Genomic DNA, 18,351 nt, shown 5'->3' on the forward strand with positions numbered 1-18,351 from the left:
AAAAGGAGTATTATGTCAAGATTTGTAGTTTAGAAGCTTCTCTGGAGTATACAAAATCAGTTATAGAAAGCAATACCTACTTACGCAGAGGAGAGTAGGGATAACTCAAAAAATTAAAATTGAAAACCAACAAAGAAATTAGAATAGCATGCTAGAGGGGCACCTGGGTGGCTCAGTTGGTTGAACGTCTGACTTCGGCTCAGGTCGTGATCTCACAGATCACGAGTTCCAGCCCCGCATCAGGCTCTGTGCTGACAGCTCTCAGCCTGGATCCTGCTTCGGATTCCGTGTCTCCCCCACCCCACCCTCTCTCTCTGCCCCTCTCCCACTTGCGCTCTGTCTCTCTCAAAAAATGAATAAACGTTAAAGAAATTAAAAAAAAAAAAAAGAATAGCATGCTAGAAAATATCTATTTCACAAGAAAGAAAGTAGTAGAAAAAGTAACAACAACAACACTTAGGACAAATAGAAATCAAACTTGTAGATGTAAATCCCATCATTTCAATAATTACATTAAATGCAATGAAACTGAATAGCACAAACAAAATGAAGCGATTATCAGATGAGAAAAAAAAAATCCAGTTTTATGCTGGCAACAGAAGACACACTTCAGATTCCACATTCAGCTTTTCTTCTCAGTTCCCAGTCCTGCTGACATATATCAATTTCAGATTCACCACCAGATTTTGAAGCAACAACCTTTCCCAGTATTCTCCTCTAGTTCTCATTATTGTGTAAAATCTAATCTTTATAATACATCCCTTACTCCATCTCACTCCTGTGGTTCAAAGTCCCTTGTTAAATCCTAACTGATATATATACCATGTTCAAAACCAAAATTGTCCCAAACCTCCCCTTCTTCTAGTATCCTCATTGGGTTTTGATATTAAGTGTAAGCTAAATTTATAGAAAAAGTGAAAGAAATTTTCATTATTTTCTGCTCTTTATAATTTTTATCCTCATACTGTTTTATCTTTAGGGTTTTTCCCCTTAATTTCTTATATAGAATGCCAAACATTATTTTTTCTTACATTTTAAAATACTTACTGATTTATTTATTATTTACTTATTTATTTATCCTGCTCCACTACCTACTAACCATACAACCTACCCAACCAAAGTTTGTACCCCCAGCATCACTGTGTAAGATTTAATAAATTAATGCTGCCCAAATGACAAGCCTCCAAGCTTTTATGCCTGTAAAAGAGGGAATCATCCCCCCCTTGCTCACCTACACTCCATGGTCCTTGCAAGGATTTAATGATACTGATAGGTAGATGAAAACACTTTCATACTCCATAGTGCTGTTACAAGAAAGATTATCATTATGATGACAGGAACGGGGGATGACTAGTGGGCATTTTGGCCATCCTGGGTTCCTTCCATCTTCATAGCAGCACGCAGATTTCATTTAAAAGTTTATTTCTTCCTCACTGGATACTGTCTTGGTGGGATGGTGAGCTCAAGTAAACATCTTTGTACTACACAAGCCAGCAGCAAAAGGAGCTTTCTGGGACCCTCCTATATTGAAATTTAAAAAAATGAGAATATTGATATGTCATGGAGAATGTACCTGATTGGTCATTCTCATGGTTAACACACGATGTTACATTGGTTTCAGATGTACAACACAGAGATTCAGTTTATGTAACACCTACCTGATACTATGTTCACCTATTTGTCACTCTTTGTGGCTATTCAATGTTATTGTAATATTATTGACTATATGCCCTATGCTGTGCCTTTTATTCCTATGACCTATTTCATTCCATAACTGGAAGCTTGTATCTCCCACTCTCCTTCACCCATTTTTCTCATCCCTACACTCCCTTCCTTCTGACAACCACTCATCTTTTTTCCATATTTATTGGTTTAATTCTGCTTTTTGTTTATTCATTTGTTTTGTTTTTATATTCCACATATGAATGAGATCATATGGTATTTGTGCTTCTCAGTGTAATTTCACTTAGCATAAACCTTCTAGGTCCATCCATGTTGTCACAAATGGCAAGATCTCATCCTTTTTCGTGGCTGCATAATATTCCTGCTGGTTTAGGTGTGGGTGTGTACAAACCACATATTCCTTATCCATCCATGTATCAGTGGACCCTTAGGTGGATCCCATATCTTGGCTATTATAAATAATGTTGCAAAAAACATAGGGGTGGGTGTATCCTTTCAAATTAGTGCTTTTATTTTCATTGGGTAAATACCCAGTGGTAGAATTATCGGATCATATGGTATTTCTATTTTTAATATTTTGAGGAAACTCAAAACTGTTTTCCACAGTAGTTGAACAAGTTTTATTTTCCACTGACAGTGTGAAAGGGTTCCTTTCTCTCCATATCCTTGCCAACACTTGTTATTTCTTTTCCTTTTTATTCTAGCCATTCTGAGAGGTGTAAATTAATATCTCATTGTGGTTTTGTTTCCCTGATGATGATTGATATTGAGCATTTTATCATGTGTTTGTTGGCCATCTGTATTTCTTCTTTGGAAAAGTGAGTCTTTAGGTCTTTTGCCCATTTTTTTAATCAGATTTTTTTGGTGTTGAGTTGTATGAGTTCTTTACCTATTTTGGATATTAACCCTTATCAGACATATCATTTGCAAATACCTTCTCCCATTCAATAGGTTGTTTTTTTGTTTTGTTTATAGTTTCCTTCACCATGAAAATGCTTTTTATTCTGATGTAGTCCCAACAGTTTATTTTTGCTTTTGTTTCTCTTGCCTGGGATGACATATCTAGAAAAATGTTGCTGTGACAGATGTCAGAGAAATTGCTACCTATGTTTTCTTCTGGGATTTTTATGCTTTCAGGTCTCATATTTAGGTCTTTAATCCATTTCAAGTTTGTTTTTGTTTGTGGTCTTAAAAAGTGGTCCATTCATTGTTTTGAATGTAGCTGTCCAGTTTTCTCAGAACCATTTATGGAAGAGTCTGTCTTTTCCTCATTGTATATTCTTGTCTCCTTTGTCATAGATTAACCATATAAGTAATGGTTTATTTCTGGGCTCTCTATTCTATTCTGTTGATCCTCATGTCTATTTTTGTGCCAGTACCATACTGTTTTGATTACTACAGCTTTGTAGTATATTTTGAAATCTGGAGTGTGTTAGCTCCAGTTTTGTTCTTTTTCAAGATTGACTTGGCTATTTGGGGTCTTTTGTAGTTCCATACAAGTTTTATGATTATCAGTTCTAGTTTTGTGAAAAAATACTGTTGGTATTTATATAGGTATCGCATTGACTCTGTAGATTACTTTGGGTGCTATGGACATTTTAAAAAATAGGTGTTCTCCCAATCCATGAGCATGGAATATCTTTCCTTTGTGTCATTTTCCATTTCTTTCATCAGTGTTTTACAGTTTTCAGAGTACAGATCTCTCAACCATTTGGTCAATTATTTCTAGGTATGTTATTATTTTTGTACGATTATAAATGAGGTTGTTTTCCTAATCTCTTTTTCTGGTAGTGCATTATTAATGTATAGAACCACCACTTGATTTCTGGGTATTAATTTTGCATTACTTTCCTGAATTCATTTATCAGTTCTAGTAGTTTTTTGGTGGAGTTTTTAGGTTTTTTTGTATATAGATCTGCAAATAGTAACAATTTAACTTCTTCCTTACCAGTATGGTTGCCTCATTTCTTTTTATTGTCAGTTTGCTGTGGCTAGGACTTCCAGTACTATGTTGAGTACAAGTGGTAAGAGTAGACATCCTTGTCTTGTTCCTGATCTTAAGAACAAGTTCTCAGTTTTTCCACATTGAGTATGATGTTAACTGTGGGCTTTACATTATGGCTCTTTTATGTTGAAGCATATTCCCTCTAAACCCACTTTGCTGAGAGTTTTTATGAACAGATATTGAAACTTGGTAAATGCTTTTTTTTAATCTGCTAAGATGAACATGATTTTTACCTTTTATTTTGTTGATATAGTTTATCTCATTGAATGATTTGAAAATATTGAACCATCCTTGTATACCCAGAATAAATCCCATGTGATTGTGGTGAATGATCCTTTTAATGTATTGATGAATGTGATTTATAATGTTTTATTGAGGACTTTTGCACCTCTGTTCATCAGGAATATTGGCCTGTAGTTTTCATTTGTTTGTTTTTTGTTTTGTTTTTTTGTTTCTGTGTCTGGTTTGGTATCAGAGTAATGCTGGCCCCATAAAATATATTTGGAAGCTTTCCTTTCTGTTTTGTTTTTTTTGTAATATTTTCAGGAGAATGGGTATTAACTCTTCTTTAAGTGTTTGGTAGAATTGGGGACACCTACGTGGCTGAGTCAGTTAAGTGTCCACCTTCAGCTCAGGTCATGATCTTGCAGTTCGTGATTTCCAGCCCCACATCAAACTCTGTGCTGACAGCTTAGAGCCCAGAGTCTGCTTTGGAGTCTCCCTCTCTGTCTCTTCCTCACTCATGCTCTGTCTCTCTTTCTCAAAACTAAATATTAAAATTTTTTTAAAAATAATTAATAAATGAGTAAATGGTAAAATTTACCTGTGAATTCATCTGGTCCCAGAATTTTGCTTTTGGTAGTTTTTTAATGATTTAATTTGTTAGTAGTAATTGGTATATTCATGTTTTCTATTTCTACCTGATTCAGTTTTGGAAGATTGCATGTTTCTAGGAATTTATCCATTTCTTATAGGTTGTCCAATTTGTTAGCATAGGGTTTTTGTGGTATTGTCTTACAATATTATGTATTGATGTGGTGTCAGTCATTACTTCTGCTCTTTCACTTCTGAGGGTTTTTTTTTGGGGGGGGGTGGGGGAGACCTTCTCTTTTTTTCTTAATTAGTCTAGCTAAGACTTTATATCAGTTTTATTTATCTTTTAAAAGAATCTGTTCTTGGTTTCACTGGTTTATTTTTTTTTTGTCTCTCATTTATATCCACTCTGATCTTTATTATTCCTGCTTTATATTCATCTTGGGCTTTGTTTTCTTTTTCTAGTCCATTAGATGTAATGTTAGGTTGTTTAAGATTTTCCTTGTTTCATGAAGGAGACCTGTATCGCTATATTGTCCCCTCTTAGAACAGCTTTTGCTGTGTCTCAAAAATTTTGGACCATTGTGTTTTCATTTTTATTTTTCCTCCTTGTATTTTTTTCATTAATCCATTGGTTGTTTAGTAGCACATTGTTTAGTATCCACATATTTGTGTTTTTTTTCCAGTTGCTGTGTTTGATTTCTATTTTCATATGTTGTGTTTGGAAAAGATGCATGGTATGATTTTAAATTTACTGAAACTTTCTTTGTGGCCTAATGTGTGAAACATTCTGTAGAATATTCCATGCGCACTTGAAAAGAATGTGTATTCTGTTGTTTTAGAATGGAATGTTCTGTATATATCTGCTGTTTTGATCTGGCTTAATGTATCGTTCAAATACACTGTGTCCTTATTGATTATCTGCCTGGATCATCTATCCATTGGTATAAATGGGGTGTTAGGGCCCTCCACTATTATTGTATTACCAACAATTTCTCTTTTTATGGCCATTTATATTTGTTTTATGTATTTAGATGCTCTAATGGGTGCATAGATGTTTACAATGGTTATGTCCTCTTGTTGGATTGACCTTTTCATCTTTATATTGTATCCTTCTTTGTCTCTGGTTACAGTCCTTATTTTAAAGTCTATTTTGTCTGATATAAGTATTGCTACCCTGGCTTTTTTTTTTTCACTTGCATTTGCATGATACATGTTTTTCCAACCCTTTACTTTCAGTCTCTGTGTGTCTTTAGGTCTAAGATGAGTCTCTTGATGGTAGAATATAGATGGGTCTTGTTTTTTTTAATTCATTCTGTCACTGTTTGTCTTTTGATTGGAGCATTTAGTTCGTTTATGTTCAAAGTAATTATTGATAGATATGTACTTAGTACCATTTTGTTACCTGTTTTCCAGTTGTTTTTGTAGTTCTTTACTGTTCCTTCTTCTCTCGTTCTCTTTCATTGTTACTGATGAGTTGCTATAGTGTTATGTTTTGCTTTCTTTATTTTTGCATATCTATTACAGATTTTGAGTTTGTGGTTACCATGAGGTTCATAACATCCTAAGTATATAGCCAAATATATGTGTTGATAATCATTTAAGTTTAAACATATTCTTTAAAAAAAACCTTTTTTTTTACTCCATCCTCTACATTTTATATAAATGCTCTCATATTTTACATCTTTTTATTTATAGTTTTCTGACATCTAATTATGGCCATTCACTTTCCACTTAAAGAAACCTCTTTAATGTTTCTTGTAAGGTCAGTTTAGTGGTGATAAACTCCTTTAACTTTTGTCTGGGAAACTCTTTATCTCTTCTTCAATTCTGAATGATAACCTTGCTTAGTAGAATATTCTTGGTGTAGGTGTTTCTTTTTTCCTTTCAGCCCTTTGAATATATAATGCGATTCCCTTCTAGCCTACAGATTGCTGCTGAAAAATCAGCTGAGAGCCATATATGGTTTCCTGTATACAGAACTTTTTGCTTCCCTCTTGTTGCTTTTAAAATTCTCTTTATCTTTAGCCTTTGACCTTTTAATTATTATGTGTTAATCTCTATACCGCCTTGGGTTCATTTTGTTTGGAACTCTCTGTACTTCTTGAACCTGAATATTCATTTCCTTCCCGAGGTTGGCAAAGTTTTCAGCTATTATTTCTTCAAATAAGTTTTCTGTCATTTTCTCTCTCTTCTTCTGAGACCCCTATATTGTGAATATTTGTTTTCTTGATGTTGTCCAAGAAATCTCTTAACCTATCTTAATGTTTTCTTTTCCTTTTTGGCGTGTGCTTTACAAATGAGATTTAGGTAAAATAGACCCTCAGAAAGGGTAGCCTCTATTCCCCTTGAGCTACTTCGCAATATATTAAAGTAAGAAATAGCCATGTAATCTCTTTGCATCATAATTATTTTAGTTGTTGCACTGCAGAATTCTCTTTCTTCATGTGTTAAAGGCTGTGTGATATGAGAGATGGGGATAGCAGATCCAAAAGGACTATAGGATTCAAATAGGAACTCTATTTTATAACAATCAGGACACCTATAAATCTATACCTTTCTTGAAAACAATTAGAAACCTTAAATAGGTATACTGATGATACCTCATTTGCATGCTTCTCTTGAAGAACATCTTCATTTAGGTAGATTTAAGATTTTTAAGTGTCCCTACAATCTCACAAATGTAATGGAATCCTGTTTGGTTTAGAGAGGCCACTAATAACTACCCGGATGGGGTGTTAATGCCTCCCTTCAAAAATTAAAAGATTAGTCCCAAACTCCTAACTTGTAGTGTTCTCAGGTAATACAGAAGAATATAGGTTTTTCAGGCTTCAGCATGCTTACAAAAAGAGTCATAATTTAAATTTAACATACTCAAATAAATAAAGGGATAGCTAAGGAATTTACAGCAAAACTTCCTTCAGAGTTTAAAGAACCAGAGAAACTATGGTCAACATGCCAGAATTTATAGAGTTTGGTTCTCAAGAAATCATCCTGAGGAATCCAATAGGAAACATGCTTTTGACAAGAAAAATGACTACAGACAGTGAGTACAGGCTGTGGCATTGAATAACAATAGCTGCTATTATTCCAAAAAGAGAGGAAGATATCAGTGTCCTCCACATGAAAGAACATAATACCATCCCTAGTCTGTCTTATAAAAGGTGCCAAACTAGATATGATTAAATCTCTGGATTTGTAATTTGCAGAAAATATGAAGGACAGAGGTACGTGTTGAAATGTACTATATGCATGCAATCATGCATTCCAGATCAGGGAGCACCCTGCCCAGTAAATAGCTGTGATTATTCAGAAGATAAATTATACAGAAATGTAAGAGATGATGAGAAGGATACTTGTACATTAAAAGTAAAGGAAGAGGGGCACCTTGGTGGCTCAGCCAGTTAAGTGTCTGACTTCAGGTCAGGTTGTGATCTCATGGTCCATGAGTTTGAGTTCTATGTCCGGCTCTGTGCTTACAGCTTCGCATTCTGTTTCTCCCTCTCTCTCTCACCCTCTCCTGCTCGCTCTCTACCTCTCTCTCTCTCTCTCTCTCTCATATAAATAAACATTTAAACATTTTTTTAAAAAAAAGTAAAGAAAGAAAATGTGGGCAAGATGAAATTTGAGTGTCTCAGGATGCATACTTGGGTATACGTGAATATATAAAACTGTAAAGAAATGCAAAGAATTTATTACTATAAAAGGACAGTGGTTAATTTTGGGAGGGAGAGAGAGAAAGAGAGAAAGATGTGTATTTGAGATGAACAAATGCAAGAGCTTCAGGAGTGCCAGTGCCAGGAGTGACTGGTAAAGTTCTATTCTGTGACTCGAGATGTGTTTATAATGGTGTTTGCCTTCTATTTCATTACATTGTAAGTTCTGTGCGTTTTTATTTACCTTGGCTTTACAATAGAAAGGCTATAATAATGAAAAATAAATGTTAATATAATAGATATTAGTGATGAGTCAGCCTCTAATCTGTACTCCTTTAGGATTTTTTCCACTGCATAAAAAACTTGATATCTGAGAACTGCTCTTTTTTAGCCAAGGTTTTCTTTGCAAATTATGTTCCACCAATTAGATGCACCAACAAGAGCTTCAGAAGTTGGATTGAGGCAGATGGTATGTACTGATGTAATTGCTGCTGGTGAGCAAGATGATGAGATGTGAGGGAGAAGCAATTGCATGAGCCAGACCTATATTCCAGTGACTGTGCACAGCCACAAGGGGACTAAGGATAGTGAGGCAGTAGTAATAGAATCAAGATTCTTTGATCTTAAGAGCTTACTACTGGGGTTTATTCTGGACCCGAGCAACTCTAGTAGGGGCCCCCAGAGTGCTACTTTTTTAGTTCTTTGGATGATTTTATGAGCATCCAAAGCACTGTATTAAATCTGCTTAATATATCCAGTGGTTTCTGTTTTCATTACTGAAGGCAACCCATATAATTATACTCTGATAAGAGAAATAATTAAAAGTAAATACATAATTATGTAAAATCAAATTTCTATTTTAAATGCTATTTCTAGCACTAGTATTTCAGTCTAAAATACATTTTCTCCTTTAAATTTCCTCTAGTGGGTGTGGAGTGAGGAAACTGAGAAAATCCAGCTTTTATCGATGGCTTTAGAGTCCTAGCAAAGTTACAAGGCAAAAAAAACAAAGATAGGCAAATTAATAATAGGCTAACAATTAGTAGTCAAAGAACAGCTACTAAGAAAAAACCTGAAACCTCCAGCCTTAAGAATTTTCTTTAATAAAAAAGTAAATTTGAAAGAGATAATAAAATGCAAATAGGTATACATCTCCTTATGTTGGCAGTATAAATTACCAGAGTAAAAATAAATATGCAAACATGATATTTTAGTACATGCTAGATGTTGGGATGTATGTATGTATTTAACAAAAAATAATAAAGAAAAAGATTAAATGTCAATTAAATTATACTGACAACCACAAAGACAGAATAATGAACCCATAATCTCAATCACAGTCCTGTCTCATTTGGATGTTAGGCCTTCTGACTCCAGCTTAAGTTGTGCATATTTACCTCTTAGGTATAACTAATAGCACTAGAAATAATTGACAACAAAAAACTATTCTGACCTTTATAAAATTAATCATCCTAACAGCATATACTGAAAGAATGTCAAATTGCTCAGTGTATTTCAGTGGACTCTGAGAGTATATGCAAAAAGCTCACATGAATTAGGTTTCCATGGTTGTTTTTTTCACCTAGTTTTCAATCTGCTTAGATGCATCCAAAAATCTCCATGCAAAATAGTAATAGGGAATAAATGGGGAGAGAAGAGTTTATTCAGTTCTCTTGCCAACTTTGCTTTAACTGTTTTGTGTAAAAGCTCCTTTGAAACTAGTTGTCAGTTTATTTTTGTGTATGGTATAAGAAAGTCATGTCGTTTCATTGTTCTGCATGTTGCTGTCCAGTTCTCCCAGCACCATTTGCTAAAGAGGCTGTCTTTTTCCATTGGATATTCTTTCCTGCTTTGTCAAAGATTAGTTGGCCATACATTTGTGGGTCCAATTCTGAGTTCTCTATTCTATTCCGTGGGTCTATGTGTCTGTTTTTGTGCCAATACCGTACTGTCTTGATGATTACAGCTTTGTAGTAGAGGCTAAAGTCTGGGATTGTGATGCTCCCATTCTGGTTTTCTTTTTCAACATTACTTTGGCTATTTGGGGTCTTTTGTGGTTCCATACAAATCTTAGGATTATTCGTTCTAGCTTTGAGAAGAATGGCAGTGCAATTTTGATTGGGATTGCATTGAATGTGTAAATTGCTTTGGGTAGTATTGACATTTTAACAATATTTATTCTTCCAATCCATGAGCATGGAATGCTTTTCCATTTCTTTGTGTCTTCTTCAATTTCCTTCATAAATTTTCTATAGTTTTCAGCACACAGATCTTTTACATCTTTGGTTAGGTTTATTCCTAGGTATTTTATGGTTCTTGGTGCAATTGTAAAAGGGACTTATGTCTTGATTTCTCTTTCTATTGCTTCATTAGTGGTATATAGAAATGCAACGGATTTCTGTACATTGATTTTGTGTCCTGCAACTTTTGTATCCTGTGCCTGAATTCATGCTCAACATCACTCATCATCAAGTAAATACAAGTCAAAACCACACTGAGATAGCACCTCACACCAGTCAGAGTGGCTAAAATGAACAACTCAGAAAATAACAGTTGCTGGTGAGGATGTGGAAAAATGGGAACCCTCTTACACTGTTGGTGGGAAGGCAAAATGGTGCAGCCACTCTGGAAAACAGTGTAGAGGTTCCTCAAAAAATTAAAAAGTAGAACTACCCTATGACCCAGCAACAGCACTACTGGGAATTTATCCATAGGGTATAGGAGTGCTGATGCATAGGGGTACACATACCCCAATGTTTATAGCAGCATTTCCAACAATAGCCATATTATGGAAAGAGCCTAAATGTCCACCAGCTGATGAATGGATAAAAATGTGGTTTATTTATACAATACTACTGTATATATATATATTAATATATATTACTACTGTATATATATTAATATATATGTATATAATACTACTGTGTATATATTAATATATATATATATATATATATATATATATATATATATATAATAATACTTGGCAATGAGAAAGAATTAAACCCTGCCATTTGCAGCAACATGGATGGAACTGGAGGGTATTATGCTAAGCGAAATAAGTCAGAGAAAGACAGATATCATGTGTTTTCACTCATATGTGGAACTTGAGAAACTTAACAAAAGACCATGGGGGAGTAGAAGGGGGAAAAATAGTTACGGAGAGGGAGGGAGGCAAACCAGAAGAAACTCTTAAATACAGAGAACAAACTGAGGGTTTAAGGTGGGGGGAAGGGAAAATAGGTGATGAGCATTGAGGAGGGCCCTTGTTGGGATGATCACTAGGTGTTGTATGTAAGCAGTGAATCACGGGAATCTACCCCCAAAACCAAGAGCACACTGTATCACTGTATGTTAGCCAACTTGACAATAAATCATATTAAAAACAAAAAACAGGGGCGCCTGGGTGGCTTAGTGGAGTAAGCGTCCGACTTCGGCTCAGGTCATGATCTCACGGTCCATGGGTTTGAGCCCCGCGTCGGGCTCTGTGCTGACCGCTCAGAGCCTGGAGCCTGTTTCGGATTCTGTGTCTCCCTCTCTCTCTGACCCTCCCCCATTCATGCTCTGTCTCTCTCTGTCTCAAAAATAAATAAATGTTAAAAAAAAAAATTAAAAAAAATTTTTTTCATTGGTCATTGTTTAAATTTGAAAACACTTCTATGAAGAGTCTGATATATCCAAATGATACTGTCTACACCAAGAACTTCTTCCATTTGGCAGTAGAGTCCAGTGATCACATTATCCCAGGCCCCTATCAGTATAGAAAAATACTTCTCATAAGACTGTCCATATCATAAAAAATTTTCCTTGTCTAAGAAACTATTTACTAATCTATGCACCTATCTATGTCTGCACCTTAATAATGTGGAGGTTCAAATATCATCATTCTTATTCTGACCAAAATTGTAGTGAAAATCCATTCTAAAATTAGTAAATCATTTTAATAGTTACTCATTGTAAAGAATTCATCACATACTAATTAAACAACAATTCAGAATTTTCCTTGATTCATTAAAAATTATGAGCAGTGCAGAAAATGGTCTCTGGAGGCTGGAATAAGTATAAGAACCAATGTAGTTTTCTAGGGGAATTTACTGTTTTAAAAAATATTTTTTTAATTTATTAAATGATAAAGTGAAAAACAGAAAGTGGAAGTTACTTTTAATTTTCCTAATTAATCCTGATACACATTTTTTATTCACTCATACACAAATACAGAAAATTTATAAAATAAAACTTTAATTTTCAAATTAAACATGTCAATTCTTAGCTCAGGAGAGTATCAAGTCCCTTAAACAAAATACCCAAAGTTGATGAGAAGAGTATTACAGTAACATTTGTTGAACATTTGTTATGAGCTTTATATAAATGAGTTCCTTTATTTTTCAAATAACTCTGCAGTGTAAGTGATATTATTATATCCTTTAACAAGTGTAGAAACAGGTTAAGTGTCTTACCCAAGTTTACACTACTAACAAACAGTAGAACTGGCCTTTAGCACTGGTAAAAACATACCTGAGTCTAAGACTTTTAACCCTACACTCGGGGTGGATCCAGGTTCTATAGGGCCTAAAGTCTGTATAATCTAAGGGGACTTCTTTAAGAAAGAAAAGAGTCAAAACTGTGAGTAAAAACTTGTTAGGGTCCGTTCCAGGACCTTGGAGGAAACCCATACAAAGAAGAGGGTCTAAAATGGGCTTCAATATAACACTACATAGTATTCTGAAATTTTCCTCAAATATTTTTGGAAATGTACATTATGTATAGTTTTTATTGCCATTACATATATTCAATTCCATCAATACTACAATTTATATTTCATCATTTCATCCAAACCTAATTTTTAATTTTTTTATCTGCAGTTGATTATTCTGCTTAATTTTATAAGACAGCTTTTTAAATTTTTTGAAGGCTCATAAGTTTGTCATTGCCCAGCTTTCCAAACACCTAAAGAAAGAGTAAGTGCTTATCAAGGAAGTCTTCTTAATTAATATCTTAATAGTAATACTCTCTCAGTTGTGTTATTGGAAATTAAGACCACTTAAAGCCACCCTCGACCTGGTATGTTTACATGTTTATACTGGCTGGCTTCTGTTCATCTAGAATGCTTTGAAAGTATTTTTAGATTTGGACGCCCTAGTGGCAAATGGCACCATCTTTACTACTGCATAGGGAGCCTGTGTCCTGTCACTGTACTTACCCTTGTATAAAAGAGTGTCAGCAGCATGATGAGGAGACAAGGTGATAAAATAATCCACCTGTAGCTCCTAATTAAGATTTATGTAATACATAGAGCTAACTTGTACATTTATTCTTTACACTGAACCACAAGGGAAGGTAGTATGTAGTTGCCTTTATTTATGGAAGTCCTTCAGAGGCTGTGGTCCTTTTCATTCTCAGCTGCAGAATCTTACTATAATTCCAACTAATCAGTCTCATTATTGACTTGTTTTGCAGAGTTGTCTGCTGATCAGTTGTACCTTTAAGGGTTTTGGCAAATGTCCTTGAGTTTTATAATTCTCCATACAAGTACTGAAGATTGATGACATTCTTTTGAAAAGGCTCAACACTTTAATCTTGCAAAAACCATTTCATTACAAAATTTACTCCCTATTCAAATAAATATATTATGTGAAAGAATTATTTGGGGCATTAACAAAATACCAGTTAGAAAATTTCTACATAAATTAATTCCTTGATCCTGAACACATTTGCATATTTTCACACATAAGTGAAAGTTCCATTTGTATTCCTATTTCAAATAGAATTATGCTATTATTTGGTGGATATAAACACATTTCAGATTAGTGTTAATACTATAGACATTTTTACCCAACAGTTTTAACCATTCCTAGGGTTTTAACACAATATCATACATTTTTAACTGTAAATTTGTTTCCCTGTTGGGAAGATCACTGGGTGTTATATGTAAGTGATGAATCATAGGATTCCACTCCTGAAACGAATATTACACTATATGTTAACTAACTTTAAATTTTTTTAAAAAATGAAGAAAATAAACACACTCTGATGAAGAAAAAACACATTTTTGCTGGCATTTGGCTTAAAATTAACAGTTAGGAATATCCTTTTCTTAACTTCTCTTTCATCAGTGATAATTAGTGCATATGTAATTCTTGGTTATTATTTACTCAATAATGCCAGAGAAGAACAACTTGATATTTATCAAATACTGTGGTTGTAACAGATATTTTCTTGTGCATAAAAGTTGGATAATATGCTGAACACTATAAATATCATTTACCCAGTTTCAAATAGCAATTAGTTCTTTCATGTGTGCCATAAATTTAAACAAGATGATTTGCAAAGCAAGGTACGCAGAATTCTTTCTTCTGGTTTTCAATTATTGCAATTCCAGTAACAACCAGCAGGTGGTAGAGATACCTTGTGTACCTTAAAGCTAATATTGAACCTATTTAACACACACAAAAAAACACCATTTGTATAAAGAAACATACTTATTACATTGACAGTGTATTACTAAGCACATATTTCTTATTTTTGCAACCATATATTAAAAGGAAAAAGTAATTTAACCAAACTGTAAACCAGTCCAGTACTTTAAAATGAAATCATAGGTTGTCCATAAACTGTTATTATAAACTGTATCTCTCATTTTAATTCCAGTTTTAACTTCTCAGCCATTAAACTGACATAGTACCTGTATGAAACAAAATGTACTGCTTTGAAACTCATTTGTAATATTTTCTAATTTGTGGAATACTTCAGCTTCTTTATTCATAATGTATTATCAGAAGTTATCATGGCTGTATATCTTTGCTTATTAGCTAAAAGTGAGTGGTGGAGACTCTTCTACTTATAGCATTTGCTTTGGACCTCATCAGCATTTGTAATGAAATACATCTAGGGTTTTCTTCAATTAGAAGAGATTACAAATTGTTTTAAATGTTAAGTAGGAATGACCCAGGTATATATGGAAAAATCACCGCTTGTCAGAGGATAATCCTATAGCAGTATGGAGTTTCTAAGGCTTATAGAAATCTTACTAATTTGACATACTTTAGGGACAATTCTCTGAGTAACTCGGTAACGAGTTGTATATAAATGTCATTATCTTCTAGTTCCCTTTTAACCCATATTTCCTCTTCTCATTTTTTGTTCATCGTTTCCATTGAATAGATTGTTAATGTTGAATTTCCTAACTGGAGCAGGAACTCTTGGCATTTTTATAGATAGTCTTTGCTTCTGGAAGAAATTGTTTCTGTCAACTTGCTTTTGTGAAATATAACATGTATTTTAAACATATGACTAAGAGTAGTTTTAATATTTATGATTTGATTGCAATGTGATTTGATTACAATTTGATGGGAACTCGAGAAATAAGAGCCTAGTCATAATTCTGTGTACACAAAAACTGTGCCATGTAATGCCTGGGAAGTTAAAACTAGAACTAGAATTGAAAATTAAAAATAATGCCAAGGAGTTGTCTTGTTAGGATTTAGAAGCCTATTTTTCAGTTTCCTCATGGCTGTCTTCACTTCTTGATTCCTTAAAGTATAAATTACTGGGTTCAGAATGGGAGTAAAGATGGTATAAAACACAGACAGGATCTTGTCTGTAAGAAAACTGCTTAGTGGCCACATATAGATGAAGATGCATGGCCCAAAGAACATGAATACAACAATGAAATGAGCTGTGCAGGTAGAAAGGGCCTTAGATGATCCTTTTGAAGAATGATGCTTGATAGTAACAAAGACAATAACATAAGAATTGAATAAAAGAATAAAGCAGGACAATGCAATTATGCCACTTGTTGAGATCATAAACAGGCCCAGAACATAAGTATCTACACAAACTAGCTGGAACACCACAGGAAGGTCACAGAAAAAGCTGTCTACTTCATTGGGACCACAGAATGGTAATGTGAGAGCAAATATGACCTGGCTCATTGAATGCATGACTCCCACAACCCAGGAAGCCACCACAAGGGCAGCGCACACCCAGGGTCTTATGACTGAAGTGTAGCGGAGAGGCTTGCATATTGCAGTATACCTATCAAGGGACATCGCCATAAGTAAAATTATCTCAGTACCAGTAAAAAGGTGTAGGAAAAATATCTGGGTGATACAACCATCAAAGGAGATGGTTTTGTGTCCAGTGAGGTAGTCTGCAATCATCTTAGGGGTGGTAAAGGAAGCAAGGGACATATCAATGATGGAAAGGTTGGTAAGTAGAAAATACATAGGAGAGTGTAGGTGAGAGTCAGCTATAACTGTGATGACTATGAGACTGTTACCAACCATTGTTGCCACATAAAACAATGAAAACACTATGAAGAAAAACAGCTGTAGTTTCCAGGAATTAGAGAGTCCAAGCAAAACAAATTCAGAAACAGACTTATTGGCCACATCCATTGTCCTGATTGATAGGTGGAAACCTGTATCAAAGGAAAAAAGAGACAGAAAATACAATTCTATTTAAACAAAAGCTCTAAGAATCCACTTTCAAAGATGTTGTTTCCTCTATGAAAACTTATCTTTGCTATTCTTTCCATCTTCATTTGTATGTTAGTTTGAGAGATAATTATAGGGTATTAGAGATTATAGTGAAATAAAGCTTAAGTCATAGATATTGAAAATAATATCTGTTATTTGGTACTATATAGCAATCAAATTGAGAATATGTCATTATAATGTATCTACTTAACTACATATTTGTCCATCTATTCATCTATATAATCCTAAGGATAATAGCTAACATTAAGGAAGCACCTGCTCTGGGATGGCTGCGTGTTATACACACGCACGTGCGTGCACACACACACAGAAGTCATTTAGAATTCATCACTAAGAATACCCTTACTGAAAGAATATATAAAAATTTTATATATATATATATATATATGTATATATATATATATATATATATATATATATATATATTGCATTATAGACAGGCTTCAGTGAACAGTTGCAGAACGCTTGTAAATTTCCAGAGAAGATTTTCAACATAATCACAGATATCAGTTGAACCCATCACAGAGAAAATTAGTTTTGCTGATCTTTATCAAATGGAAGAATACTGTTTTATTATCAGGTTTACTACAATATAGCCATACAGCCCAGAGAAAGGCATTTACCTTTTCTTCACAATTTCTTTTCTGTTAAAACATGAATCTGTTCCTCCTACAAGTATTTATAGTTCTATGACTTAAAAATGTACCTTTATCTCCTAAAGACTACTATATCACATCATTTTTATGGGAAAGAGCTCCAAGATTAAGCTCTTTAAGCCCTCCCCTGTTGAATTGTCCTTTCATATATGCTAATATATGTAAACTATTTTATTGATCTCAGCTCCATGAAATCAGGGTTAGGGGATGGAAGTAGGAAGGGCAGATTTAAAATCTTACAGTAGAAATAATTTTGTAAAACACTTAAACTTACCAGATCTACAGCAGAATCAGGGCTTGAGATTACTCAGTGTTAGGTAGGCTCTGACAGAGAGCATATAGGAGGTAATTTTATATATAAATAAATGACCTAGTTGATCATTAGTTGTTTAGCAGCTGTAGATAAAATGGATATTGTAGAAACTTGGGGCTTGACCAAGAAAACATCTTGCAATGGGATTCATTAAATAGCAAAGATGGTATTATTTGGCTCACAACAAGAATATATGTCAAAAGTCTTATGGGAATTTACAATGATTATTTTCATCTGTACCAGAGAGATTCATGGAATGGAAGTTAGAACAGCCATCATTTAAGAGTTAGCTAGAAATATCAAACCAGTGAGCTTTAATAAGCACCTCTGATTATCTAAGCATGTTCTACAGGCAGTGGAGAATAAAACCCAAAAACATTCACCTCTGCTTCAAGTCATTTATTATTTCTTTGGGTATATTGAATACCTATAAATAAAAAATTAGTGGAAAAAATACAGTCAAATAAATCTAATGTTCACACAATTCTCAGAGATCATTAGTGAACTGAATTTTAGATAAAATTTATAGAATTTTAATCAAGAAAGTGGTCTTGCAGGGGCAGGGAAATGATGCTTTTTGCTATTTATATGTATTTGAATATTTTTCACTTCTTACTATTTTTTTACTGTTTTGAGTCAAAAACTTATACACAAGTATTCAGAGCAGTACTATTTACAACAGCCAAAAGGTAGAAAAACCAATCAACTGATAAATGAATGAACAAAA

General features: G+C 34.0%; 1 protein-coding gene across 1 annotated transcript; it reads right to left on the reverse strand.

The window, feature by feature from the left end:
* Positions 1-15,602: 15,602 nt before the first annotated feature.
* On the reverse strand, positions 15,603-16,553 carry LOC124508154 (olfactory receptor 4K2). Its single transcript, XM_047074570.1, has one exon. The coding sequence runs from the start codon at positions 16,551-16,553 to the stop codon at positions 15,603-15,605; it is 951 nt and encodes a 316-aa protein (XP_046930526.1).
* Positions 16,554-18,351: the final 1,798 nt, after the last annotated feature.

Source organism: Lynx rufus, unplaced genomic scaffold (genome assembly GCF_022079265.1).
Source record: "Lynx rufus isolate CCGP_SWC_20201006 ecotype Redwood Valley unplaced genomic scaffold, mLynRuf1.p SCAF_13, whole genome shotgun sequence".
NCBI lineage: Eukaryota > Metazoa > Chordata > Mammalia > Carnivora > Felidae > Lynx > Lynx rufus.

Excerpts from the sequence above, each read along its gene's own strand:
- LOC124508154 (XM_047074570.1), bottom strand. The coding sequence starts at position 16,553 with ATGGATGTGGCCAATAAGTCTGTTTCTGAATTTGTTTTGCTTGGACTC.